The sequence below is a fragment of the Poecilia reticulata genome, linkage group LG21 (assembly GCF_000633615.1).
Source record: "Poecilia reticulata strain Guanapo linkage group LG21, Guppy_female_1.0+MT, whole genome shotgun sequence".
NCBI classification, from domain to species: Eukaryota; Metazoa; Chordata; class Actinopteri; order Cyprinodontiformes; family Poeciliidae; genus Poecilia; species Poecilia reticulata.
Genome location: NC_024351.1, coordinates 9,045,314 through 9,059,072, shown reverse-complemented (window position 1 = coordinate 9,059,072; position 13,759 = coordinate 9,045,314). Strand labels below are relative to the sequence as shown.

General features: G+C 38.7%; 1 protein-coding gene across 1 annotated transcript in view; it reads left to right on the top strand.

The window, feature by feature from the left end:
- The first annotated feature begins 1,246 nt into the window (after nucleotides 1–1,246).
- Nucleotides 1,247–13,759, top strand: part of syne1a (spectrin repeat containing, nuclear envelope 1a) — a 146,447-nt gene continuing 133,934 nt past the window's right edge. The window contains exon 1 of the mRNA XM_017302163.1: nucleotides 1,247–1,528. Within this exon, the coding sequence (XP_017157652.1) occupies nucleotides 1,459–1,528 (70 nt within the window). The 5' untranslated portion in view covers nucleotides 1,247–1,458. The remainder of the gene's footprint in view (nucleotides 1,529–13,759) is intronic.

Below are 13,759 nucleotides of genomic sequence, written 5' to 3'. Positions count from 1 at the left end.
CAAAAAGCAAATTCAAACTTGTTCACTTAATTGTTTATTAAAGTAGCTTTTTGCATAATCATCAATGTACAGATTTTAATAACTGAAGTAACCACAAATTTAACCCTGTAGATTGGATTCTATTATTTTAGTGATCAGTCAGTTTACTTGCATAAATAAAAATATGTTCTTGCCTGGTAATTTATAAAACGAAGATCTCAAGCCATTTGTTTAACTATATTTTTAAATTACACAGAGGTAGTAACTTCTGTGTAATTTACTGTGTGTATTTATGAGTTAACCAAAATGTCCAAATGACTAAAAGCTGCATTTATGTTGCATGACTAAGGCAGAAATTATGCTATCACATTATTTGCTTTAATTAATGCAAACCAAATCTTCACCTCATGTTGTTTTTAATAAAACAAAGGCAGTAAATATGACAAATTCACTTTCCACCTGCTTCCTTTGTTATATCTTAAATACATTTTGTTGTTGCTCCAAATTAAATCTACTTTAAATGTTGATTTTCATATTTAAATCAGTGATTTTTAAAAAAATCCTGGTCCTCTGAGGCCCACTGTCCTTTATGTCTTTCTGCTTCAGTACACCTGATTCAGGTGAATATATTGCCCCCACATCCTGTCATAAGTGCTGTAGAAGCCTGTTAATTGATTCTGTTGAGCATGGTTGAGAACTACTGGTCTGAGTCGAGTTTCGTTTCTCTGCTTTTTGACCAGTGGTAAATAAGCACTGATGAAATCATGTAGTCAAACCGGTGCTGCTCACTGATTTGACTGTGAATATTTTCAGTCTTGAGGCAGCCCTCTGATGTTTGCACCACTGTCTTCAGAACTGTATTGAGAAGCGTTTCTGAACGTTTCCTCACCTGTGTCTATTTTCTGGAAGATGTTTTTTGCGGGATGCACAATTAGTTTGAAAGATTTAATTTCAAACTAATTATGCCATAATTTTAGGATACTGTAAGCTTTTAACCTGACTATAACAAAAAAATATAGACTAAAATTGATTTTGCTTTCCATTTTCAGCTAATATATTTTATCTATTTACAGAATGCAGCAAGGGCGTTATGTGGACACCAGGTGGCAGTGTGCCTTCAAACCAAGGAGCACGTCTTGTCTGCAGAAGTATCAGACTCAGGCGAGGGAGGGAGGCTTTAAGATGTGTACTACACACACATACATGCTCGCATACACATGCAGCATGCACTTACATCATCGCTGTCAGGGGAGGAGCTTTGCTGAGTGTGAGGATTGCAGACTCCTACTGTAACAGGGATGACTTGTGCTGGGGGAACACAGTCAAATCCGGACATGATTCAGTTCTGATACTCAGCATTTAGTGTTAAGACACCGAAGTACTGCAACACAATCTGCTGCTTGGTCAGAGCATGAGAGTCCTGCAAAGGCGACACTCAGCAGTTGGGACGAGACTTTGTGCTGACCTCAGGACAGCAGCATGGCATCATCACCCAGGCACTACGGTCACTCTGCTCGAGATATTGCCAATGTGATGCAGAGGCTGCAAGGTAGGGGCAAAATGCTTACTCATTCACAAGCTCCCAGGTTGGTTTGCAGCATTTTTAGAGGTGACCTCATGGTTGGACATGCTTAAAATATTTTTTTACACCTTATTCAAGTTGCTTGTGACCATGAATAACTTCTCTGAATAGTGCTGTTATTTATGATTGCTTAGTAAGACAGCTTGGACTTTTCATATCCAATGTCCGAAGCTGCATTTTCCAAAAAAAGAAAAAAATGTTAGTTTTTATAAGTTATTTTTTGGAAACACTCTGAGGGTCCAGATTGAGATTTTCAGTGGGGATGTAAATGATGTTATATGTTGTTTTGCAGAAGAAGCATATTAGAAAAGCTGACATGGCTGTTGCATGGCTTTTATTAAGTGTTTATGCCTGTGCATTGCTGCTGCGTATTTGTGCTTATTTGCACACACATAACAGCATGCATGTGGTTGTTAATGTTTCTCTGTGTGGATAGACAGGACAGCAGACAATAGGACAGCTAATCCCTAGAGGAGCTGACGGGATGAAGTTTATTCCTCTCTCTTAACTCGAGAGCAGTAACAGGACTTTCCCTTTGAGTCCTCAGCTTCAATTGTGAATTAACACATTTTTAGAAAATATTATAAACCCATCTTGATGTATTTAACTCAGTTTCATCTTATTTATACACAGGGCAAACAATACACGTATCCAGCCTTTCACTATAATGTATCACAGACTTTGAGTGAAGCAGTGCATCTCCATCAGGTCAAGATCATGTATCTCCTGCTGACAGAGTGAGATTGATGACGTTCGCAATCTAGCAGGAAAGTCAGGTGACAGTAGAGCTGAGATGCAATATGGCTGCTCCCTGTGCGGCTTCTGAGGTGGCAGTTTCTGTGAAAGCAGTGAGAAGCAGCAGCATCAGCAGCCACGTGGCTCCTCTGCATCACTGTGTGCAGGTGTGGATGCATGCTTTGAATCCCAATCGTGCACCTACCGAAGCTAAATTTAGAAGTCTCACTTTAAGCCCTCCCCTCACTGCACATTGCACACACGCGTGCGCACACACATGCACGCACGCACGCACACACACACAGACACACACACACACAATTTGGTGATATTCGAGTGTATACACAGTTCACCTTATAAAAACCTGAAAATTATGGTTTGCAGAAGTTGAAGTGGGTTTCATTCCAGTGATTAATACCAGTGTACCAGTGAATACCAGTGATTTAAAAAAAATAAACTGACAGTGTAATTGGAGAGAAAAGAGAGTTTTCCCATTTTATTCATGAAATGGTTTAATTTGGTAATATTTTGGTAGTGAAAGATTTAATCTGAACATTGCTTTTTTTTTAAAGATTCTTTTTAGAAATCCTTGTCTAAAATCTTTTTCTACACCCTTAGCAGAAAAACAACACCAAAGCAAAACATTTTCAACTTCATGCATGATTGTGGAGGTTTTGCTCTTCCAGTCATTCTCAGCATTTCTCCTCCCCTAAACCACCACAGCACATCATCTCCAGCCTTCTCTGAATCATTTATATGTTCACTGCAAACTCAAGATGCTTTCTCTTCCTTCACCTTTCTGATGACCACCCTCAGCCAGAAAGTCAATATATTATTTTGAGCTTCGGACAGTGAGGTGCTAATGAATATTTTAACTTCTCGAAAACCTTGCTGCCGACGATATTCTTGCTTGTCCATCGTATCCCTGTCTACCTTAACCAGTTTTCTGGTTTTGGCCTTGTCGTCGATGATGAAGAAGTTGTTGAAGAACAAATTGATTTTGTGCACAGGTGTATTGACCACATTACAAGTTAAGGTCAAGAATATCTGTTATTGATTGGATGATTGATTTTAGTTCCATATGGACACAATCTGTTGGGTTTTGGTAGTGGGACCAATACCTATTTCACTAGATGTTTTGACTATAAATTTAGACTTTTATTTGAAACTTCTTAAATAATTTGAGTCAAACTACATCAATTCATAAGAGGACATAAAATATAATTTGATGAGAGAAACTGTTTCACTGCAAATAAACCAAATATTGGTTTTCTTATTATTATTATTATTAATATTAGCATGTTTGTTTAGTGATTTTTGTCCATCACTTAGAGCATAGGATCTGAATGTTTGATTTTATCATCAAATCACAAACCTTAAAGTTCTAATGTTTCTTTTGTCAACTAAGCATAACCCTGTTCTTTGTTTGGCTGATATTAAATAGTTAGAAATTGATTTCATTAGTAAGATTTATTCTCAGATTTTGGTATTATGCCGTTTTATGGGTTGCTATAATCTTGGGTAATCTATGAAATGGTTGTTTAATTTTGTTTTTTCTTTCAAAGAAACCTCCCAATAATCTCATTTTGGTTGAGTTGGTTATTTATGATCCCCATGCTGTAGAAATGTAATGGTTTTTTAAAATATATTATCTGTTTTATAGAACTGTTTACCAATAATCCACATTCCCCAAATCACAGCCAGACGTGATGGCATTCCCACTTCAGCATTCATTTGGAAGTTGTTAGTAACTGCTGAGTGCAACATTAAAACAATCAAAAGTTATTGCCCCAGTTTTAGAGGCTGCGTTTTTCCTCTGTTTAACCGTCTCTTTTGGTGCACCTCTCTGTGAAAGAACACCAATTAGCGACACCATATGGCGGTAAAACAGAGGCTGCTTTGAACACCTCCCAGCCTGATCTCCTCCATATGCTGTGGAATTTGTGTATTTGCTGCTTCTCATTAATGAGAAAAGTAATGCAGTGTGTTTCTTTTTTTAAGTGTTTCTGCATCTTACCTGTTTCCTCGGTTTTGTGGGTGGCGTAGGAGTTCATTCCTCTCTACCCCTCTGGGTTTTTACCATCTACTGGCCCATCCAGCACATTCACGTTTGAGAAAACACCTGCTTGAATTATTCCTGCTAATGTTGCGCTATGTATGCCTCAGCATCTGGGCAATACAGGTTTAGTAAAGGATACAGAGCAGGATGGTTCGGGTAAAGCCAACAGAGGTCAGCATGTCTGTAGGACTTGCAGTAGGACCCATACTGAGACTGTTGGATGGATTAAACAGAAACGAGAAAGACAGCAGGAAGACCATAAAAATAAGACCGAGCAAGGAGAGGAAAGGGAGAAAGAGAGACGTGTCCCACCAGTTCTTCTGATTGCTTGCGGGTCTGGCACAGATCCTAAGGTTGGCACGCAGCCAGGTTGACATCCTGGTGCCAGGGGCGGCATTATGATTTGGCCATGGTGAGTGAGACCCGAGCAGACGGTCACCTTGAGCCACAGCAGCCTCCCGTTTAGTTGTGACACCAACATTCATCGTCTGTGGGTCTGGATACCGCAGCGTCACACATGCTCATGTGCCCAGAGTTACACACACAGACACAGAAAACACCACTGAGTCTTAAAAATAGCTGCTATGCATCTTTTTCTCACCCGTCCCACTGCTGGGATTTAGCAATTTAGCTGAATGGCTAAACCCTGTGGTTAGGACCCAGAGCGAGTCTTTCGGACCATCAGACCAGGAAAGAGTGTAACAGAAGTACAGTGTGACTGGCTGTGTACCCTGCTGCTTCTTCTCCTTGTCTTCCCAGATTGTGTTTATGAATCATTGCCATGGCTGCCGTCGCATGACAGCCACCACAAGATCTTTTATTCCCTATACCCTATGGGCTTTTTGGCCATCTTTGGTTCAGACAGAACTTTGTGTTTGATCAAGTGACATCTCTGTGTGAGAGAGAACCCTAGCAGGTTTTTGTGTTTAGGTCCTGGATGCTTAATGTGGCTGATTCTATTGCGAAGCAGATTATAATCTCTTTTTACGTGACAGACGGTGGAGGTCTGACTGACACATCACAAGATTAGGTCACTAAAAGGGGTCCAACTATACAAAATGGGCTGGTAGGATGCTTTTTGACGCTTTAACCTTCTTTTAAATGTCACACTTTCACAAAGGTCAGATGGAATAGGGGATAATGTTGGCATATTCATTTGTGTTTTCTGAATTAAAAACCAACCCTTTTGTATGTTAGCAAATTATATGTTTTTTTTTTTTTTAAATAAGGTCTTGAGTGTTAATTTTGGTCAGTTTCTTCCTCTACTGATGCTATGGAAAATGATTTACAATATACTACAGTCCACTAACATATGATGCAAATTAAAACAATACAAAGTGATATGGTGTTTGCTATACAATACTACACATTAGTATCATATATTTAGTGATCCTTTGTGGGAAATTAATTTTTTAGTCATCACTGCCAAAGTAACTGTTCACAAAAAGTATTAAAGCAAACATATAACCTTTTACTCTGAGTATCTGCCTTCTGTTTCTAGGTAGATATGTGTCTGAGTGAAAATGTCACACCATCACCTCTGTATTTATTTAGTGCTTCAGCACAGCAGGTGGGATATCCAGCAACCGTGTTTTTTTTGACCGCTTGAAAAAATCTGCAGCATAAGTGTAGTAATGCAGAAATATTGCCAATACCTCATGTATTGTTCATGCCGCTTCTATGAAATTTTAATGTATCCCAGTCATAAGCTCATATAATCTCAATGCTCCTATTGCAATGATGTATAGATCTATATGAAAAAAATTAAAATGTAGCTTTTCTAGATATATAAGAAGCAGTGCGACAGTAGCATTATATAATACAAATATGATCCACTACTAAGACGCAGTTTTTGTTTTAAAGCTGAGTTTAGATATGTGTTAATGGATAAAAAGGTGATCCTTGCAATATATTGTTGACCTCCTAATGCATTTATTATGGAGCTCAGTGTCTGCTTAAGGCTGCCACAGCTGGTATCTCTGCCCAGTTACACTATTTTTAGTACTTCTACAGCACATATAGCGCTTTTTGTCAGTCTTTTCTATCAGACAGCTTTGATTGACATACTAAACAATGTCTAAGGAGATAAAATCCACCCACCTTTGCTTTTAACCCTGAGCTACATTCAGCTCCTGCCTACAATACCTTGTACGCTCTTATCTTTCATCCACAGACACCTTAGTCCCTTTTTCCACCTGTCACAATGGGATAGGGTGATGGGAAAGTTTGCCTTTAGCAGCAAATTGGCAGGTCACTGTGGAGCCCTGACCTCAGAGAGGTCAGCTGATCAGATAAAGTGATATGTAGCACAAACAGAGATTGAAAGTTTTATGTTAATCTGCTCAAAGCACCATATGTTTGGATTTATCAACCCAGCAGTTTAATCAGACTTATATTTACTATGCAGAACTGACATTCAAATAACAGCTTAATATTTCTAAATCTTTGATCATTCATTTCCTTATCATCTCTTGCTGGAGGTGAACTCATTTATGGAAAATAAGATTCTTTACTCCTGTGTTTATTCACATAGTGTCAATGTTTGCTTCTCGATTCAATTATGTATGGTGCATGATATCCACCATCGCTTCTCATTTACCTGCAGTGCAAACATCAGAGCATTTAAAATGTGTCTAAGACACACTATTTGCTGTTGTAACCAGGATGGGATGTGTCTCCTTGCTGTGTTTGCCTTCAGACACAAACTCAACCTTTCACCTAGCCTAATAAATATGAGTCCTGCTTTAGGATCAAAAAGAAATAGTCAGAGAATGACTGACAGCACTGGTTTCAATCAGACAGATAGTGAGGCTGGTGTATAAGCATAAATGCACTTAAATCCGTTGTATGAAACAGGATTTTGTAGATTATTCTGGCTCTGTTCCAGGCAATGTTTTTTATTTATTTATTTTTACCTCACAGCGAAGATACGATTTTAAGTGAATTTACTGCTCAGGCCACTGTGATTTATGTAGTGTGCTGACGCCAGTCTTTTCGCTTTATTCGTCCCTGTAATGTGTGGCGGGCCACTGAACCTGGATAAAGAGCTTAGACTGTCTGACCCACTCCTGCACTCTCACACGCATAAAGCATCCCGCAGACGTACACGCTGCAGTCGTCACGGAGCACAGCAGAGAAACTTTGAGCTGAATATATTTTTCAGAACCAGATTTAGTTTCCCTAATACTTTTAGTCCCCTAAGTGGTGTTATAATTTGACACTTGTGCCTCCTGAGGAAGAACATGAGCTGCATGTTTGTGTACATTTACAAATAGGGTTTTGTTCTGCTAAATGCATTTTATTAGATTAAAGGGGCAGCATTATGTAAAACAGACTTTTTTGAGCCTTACATCATGTTATAATATTCCTTCATCAAAAACATACCTAGAGTGTTGCTTTGATTCTTTCATGCATATTTGAGAAATCCTTTAATCTCCGCTGGCAGCTGTTTAGCTGTGCAAAAGGCCTAGTTTGACCTAGCACCACCTTTGAGCACAAAGCTGCAGTTTCTGAGCTTCTGCCTCACAGAGAACCACCTTCCCCACCCAGCTCCTTCAGACTAGCCAGCAGCAATTAGCAAACACCTGGTGGAACTGCACATCCGCTGAGCTCATTATATGATCTACTTCTCAGTGCAAAGCTGGTAAAAAATTTCGTTAAGGGTTAATAGAGGAGCTATTTTGTGATGAGTTCCTGAAGCCAGAGTGTTGGAAATAGTAGGACTTTCTTAAAGAGACAGAGGCCCAATTTAAAGGCATTAATTGCGAGGTCGAATTTCTTTTCAGTCATTTCTAATTTATGCAGCATTTTCAAATCAACTGGCTGGAAAACGCATAATACTTAAGCTAATTAAGAAAATTAGCTTATGCACCACAATGTAACACTAATTTGTCACAGAATATATGTTAGTTTTTCTTAAGCAGACCCAAGTTGTTTTTTTTTTTAGCTTTAAATTTGTTCCAATTTGTTGTAACTTCATTTCAAATGCATTCACTTTTCATGCTCACATTCACTGTCTCTATACATTCGTGTGAACATGTGTCTCTCTGGTGCAGGTGCAGAAATTGCTAAAATTACCGTATCAGTGGCTTGAATTTAATGAACACTGATATTTGGACATGTTTTTGTGAACGGCAAAGTGCCTTCCCTGCACATCTGCTCCTGAATAGAACGTGATGGTGCATGAGAGACGAAGACGGGCGTGTTTTGATAATCACTTTGACTTGTTCCCCCTTTTCTTGCTCTCTTTAATGTGGTGTCATTATTACTGAAATGTAATTAGCTATGCTAATGGGCTGACATTTGGACTTCCGTCTCAGCACTTATGTCGGGACTGGCAGAAATGTGCCACAAATGAAGTGGGATCACAAATGGAGAGGCTGAATGGACACGTGAGGGCTGAGTGGAGGCTGTGAGAGTGTGATGGGGGCTGCTGTTGAGATCTAGGGCCAAAGCAGTGTAGAGCAAGTATGAGGAGCATTTTTTGAAATTAGGAATTGTTTGGGTGAAAGAGCTGAAATCAGGAAGTAGATAAATAGGCTACAGTGGGATAGAAAAGGGTCTGAAAAGGCTCCATATTCTGGGAAATCACTCTCATCTGTGTCGAATGTGTGCTTGACAAATCAGCTGCGTGTGTGAAGTAATTATGGGATGCCTCTGCAGAGCACAATAATGCCACCCTTTTAGAACATGATAGCTTTAACAGGCTGCTCCATTAATGCTGCACAGCAGATGAAGATGCATTACAGCATTTCTGCTCAGCAGCATTGTCTCAGCACTTGAACTTACTCTCATTTCGTCACAGACATCCATGTATTCACATTTTAATAGAATATGATGCATGGTTTTACAACAGTTCACAAATATAAATCAGAAAACTGTAGCACACATTTACATTCAAGTGAAATTGAATTTTCGAGTCTTGACACTAATCCTTAATTAGATTTACAGGCACGTCTAAAAAAATAAGAATACAAAGTTTCATATTTTTTGTTACTCATTTCCCAAAGTGGGATATATAGATTGATTACACATAGCGAAAGATTTCAAGCATTTATTTCTTGTAATTTTGATGTTTATGAATAATGAAAACCCATAATTCAGTTTTTCAGCAAATTTAGAATATTACACAAAGTCAGTAATAAAAAACAATATTTGAAACAGAAATGCCAAGCTCTGAAAAACTGTTAATTAATTATCTAACCCCACTTTAATAAAAGGTTTTCACAACTTAATACCTGACCTGGTGTATTCCTGGTTCTTCTTTATGCTGTTTACTTACTAAGCAACTGTATTTATACAGATATCAGTTTGCACACACTAGATTAAAACGAGCTGAATATACAGTAAATGTTCATGGGACTTGTGTTGGGGGAACACAATACAAACCATGGGTTTTGTTTTTGCTTCACAATTACATGAAATAAGACTCTAAAAACTTTAGTCTGAATTAACAGCTATCACTTAAATCAGTCACTTGAAATCCAAGTTAATTACTCTGAACCTGTGGTTGTAAAGTATTTAGTTAAAGAATTAAAAGAGCCTAACATTTATGCAAACCACTATATTTGAATAAATGAATCACCAAATTATTAATCAATTGAAGAGTGTGTGGTATTGCACAATTAATGCATGAAAGCCTGTACTTGTCTGACTCACCAGACTGTTTTAATAGATAATCTGATGTTTTCCTCATTTTTCATTGGATCGCACTGATTTCTTCTAAGACGAAGCACAGATTTGATGCAATTATTACCTTGCCTTTCCACTAGGTGGCGTTGCGTCACTATGCACTCCTTTGAAGACTTAATAAGCACTCTTGGTTGCTCAGATAGGAAATCCAAACATCCTTAGGGTGAATAGATTACAATATGAGCAGAAGCAGCGCTACCCCACCCTTCAGGAGGAGGCATTTGTTTTTCCTTTAATGGTTGAAAAGATGCTGTTCCTCCCCTCTTTGAGAAGCGGTGCAGCCTGCAGTCATACCTGTGTAAATGCTGGGCTATGACTAACATTCAGACCTCCACGACCTCTGTGACAGATCTTGTGTTTTCCCTTTTTCTTTTTTTTTTTTGTTAGGTTGCCAGGGGTTCCAGTAGAGATCCTGAACAGCTGAGGTTCAGTCTTTTTTTAACCCTCACCCTGTTTTTTTCCCCCTCTATTGGAAAGCCTGAAACACTCCTGAGATCTGCTGCCTAGAGGAGTCTGTTCTTATACATTTTGTGGATGCAGTAGAAGAGAAAATGTCTCTGTCTCTCTGTTTGAGTGTGTGTTTTCGTGTCGGGCTGCACCTGCTCGCCTTGTGTTTCTCTCATCCCCCATGGTGAAGCTTAATAAGTCCCTTGAATCCTTATCCTCTGGTTTTGATTTTGTCCTGGGGTTGTTTTTTTGTAAAGCAGCGTAACTCACACGAGAAGTTCAGCTTACTTGTTTTTGCCCTAGAGGCACTTGTTGGAGAAATTCTTGAGCACATACTAAATAAGCAGGAATGCCGCCTGTGCATGTTTGTTTGCAGCTGTAGTAAAAGCGGGATTAAATGAGGGTACCTGTCAAATTAAATGCTTCTCATTGACAATTTTCAGAACCCTGGATAGCTCCTTCACACTTCAAAATTTATGTGTAGCTCCTCAACAGCACATCATTGGCTGCTGAGACATATTTAACTTGACATTAATGCCTAAATAAACCCAAAATAGGCTTTTATTATTTATAACATTGATATTCTTTGAGCCGTCTTGTTCTGCAAAAAACAGAAGCATGTGAAAACAATAGATTTTTCCAAGCTGTAACACTTTACAGGCCAAGGATTTTCTAGCAGTTCTCTTATTGACCATGAATTGGAAAAAAAAAAAAAACGAAAGCCCCTCTGAATGCTGCTTTCCATTGGCAGAAAAATAATGGATTTGTGAGCTGAGGTGAATACGTAAAAGGCAATGCAAATGTAAATACAGACTTGGATAAATATTTCTATACAGAAAAGTAAAGCACCCTTGTTTCAGAAACAAGTATGTGGAAAACGCATTTGATCAAACTGTGACGGCCGGTTTCAGGGCTGTTAAAGGGACGAGTGTCAGCAGCCTGATTATCAGCGGGCAGATAGCAGATGACAGCTGCCATTGGTTATTGATGACTTTCATAATTAAAATCTCTTATGGGAAGAAGCAGAAGAACAAAAGGAGAAGGGGGGAAAAAAATCACAGAAAATGATGAATGGTCCTTTCATCACTAAAGCTGATATAGGAACCAGCAGGCTCCACTGTGTGGATATTGCTTTCCAGGAAAGTCTCTGAATTTGGCTTCAAAGAGGATCCGCTAGCTTTTAATATTCCCTCAGCTCTGAATGTCCACATGTTTGGGTTTTCACTTGTGTACATGAAATCACCGAGTGGCATCAGACAGGAGGAATTGATACAAATCAGACATTTAAAAGGAAGAAAATGCTGCAGTACGCTGGTCCTATTCTCTGCTTTATTTTCCCCAATCAGCATTACAAATGCAGCACTTGCAATGTTCTGGAGGCAATCGAAACGGTTTGCAACAGCATCTTCGGGTAATATCCGTCCAAGGAGAAGCATTCCTGTGGTTACCTGAGCCCGAGGGGTGTGAGTGCATAAAGTAGCTGAATAAACAAGACTGCAGCTGACTTTTATTTTTGTTTTTACATGGAATAACTGTAAAGTTATATCAGTATAGAAAAAGCAATTAATCATAGTGAGAGAAAACACAAACAGATGGTAATTACGTTTATAACTAACAGGTATCAATTGGGGCTTTGTGAAATGACCTACATTTCTTTATCCTTTAGGGAAATTATTAGCCACACTGCTGCTTTTCACAAAACAAGAGCAATTCTACCAACAAACAATCCCTTTTTACCACGTATTCCTTATCACAACTCTCTGATTCAGAAGAGTTTTGCTTTACAAACAAGTTTATCTATGGATCTAACCTCTCCGAATCTGGACCTTCAGTAATTCTTTAAATTTGTTTCCCTGTCACTATGATGTTTCCTCTCACCTGATAAAAATTCAGTGGACTCAAGAGAATTCTGGATGGGCGGGGAAGAGTGAGGGATGCATTTAGGACCATTAGGAGATACTAAGCTCCCCGCAAATTAGATGCAGAAGGGTAAAGATTGCGTACATCATATATATCTGTGATATTGCCATCCAGTCATCCAAGGTGTAGCCAAGGACGATACGTAGGTGGAGCTCTCTATGTATTGAATTAATTCGATGTATTGCCCAGCCCTAGTCTCAGTAACACTCTGCCCTTCATAATTTGTTGTTTACTTTTTTCAACTTTTTAATGCTTTAGATTTACAGGAGAGACCACATTTTTGTTCCAGTTTATTTAATGTTCAAAAGCATTTTCTTATTTTCTGAGGGGATTTTATTAATCTTATTTTTAGAGGAATACTTAACAGGCTGATTTCTATTCTTTTGGAAAATATGAAGTCATTCCCCAGATGCTCTAGGAGCCGAGGCATCCTGACACTGAGTCTAAAATGGCAACTGTTGTAAAATCGATTTACTATTTCAAAAGGGAAGATATGATTAAAAAGTCAACATTTTAAATTCTTTTCAGTATTTACATTTAGTGTCTTGCGCAATTATCGCACTTAGCATTACTAGCCAGATGAGGCTGAAGGCTTTACAGTGATGCATTTGGCCTTCCTGTTGTTGCTTTAGTCAACTCCCCAATTTATTGAAATGTCTTCAACTGATATAAATTGATGTTATGTATCAGATTGCTTCTACTTCTACTAAAACTAGCAACATTTAGCAAAAGATTGAAGGAGCAACATCACAAGTACTGGCTTGAATCTAGCTTGGTAGCTTTAACAAACAGCCAACAAACCTCCCATTGACAGAAATACCGATTCTGTTTTCAACCATTAGTTTTATGTAGTTCTTTTATTTTAAGTAGGGCTGAAACGATTCCTCGAATGATTCGAGTATCTCGATTACTAAAATTCCTCGAGGAAAATTTACCTGCCTGGAAGTTTCCTTAATTTATGTTTTATTATTTAGCGCACCGTGTTCCGGTGTTATGCCCAGAAAAGCCCCCCTGCCCAAATTTGCACCCCCTGTCGCGGGAGCGCGCATCGCTCTAAGCTCTCGCATATTGACGAGGAAACGGATAAAAATATGACCGAAGAGGAAATTTTTAGTCGCGGGAGCGCGCATCGCTCTAAGCTCTCGCATATTGACGAGGAAACGGATAAAAATATGACCGAAGAGGAAATTTTTAAGATATTTGTAACATTATCACGTTKCCTAACCATGTAATCCCTAATACGGTGGGTTTTATTTCGCAAATTATTTGAAATAAATACGGTTTTTACACTTTTATTGACACATATGAGTCGAACTTTTTTTCAGTCCGTGTCTGTTGTAAACGTT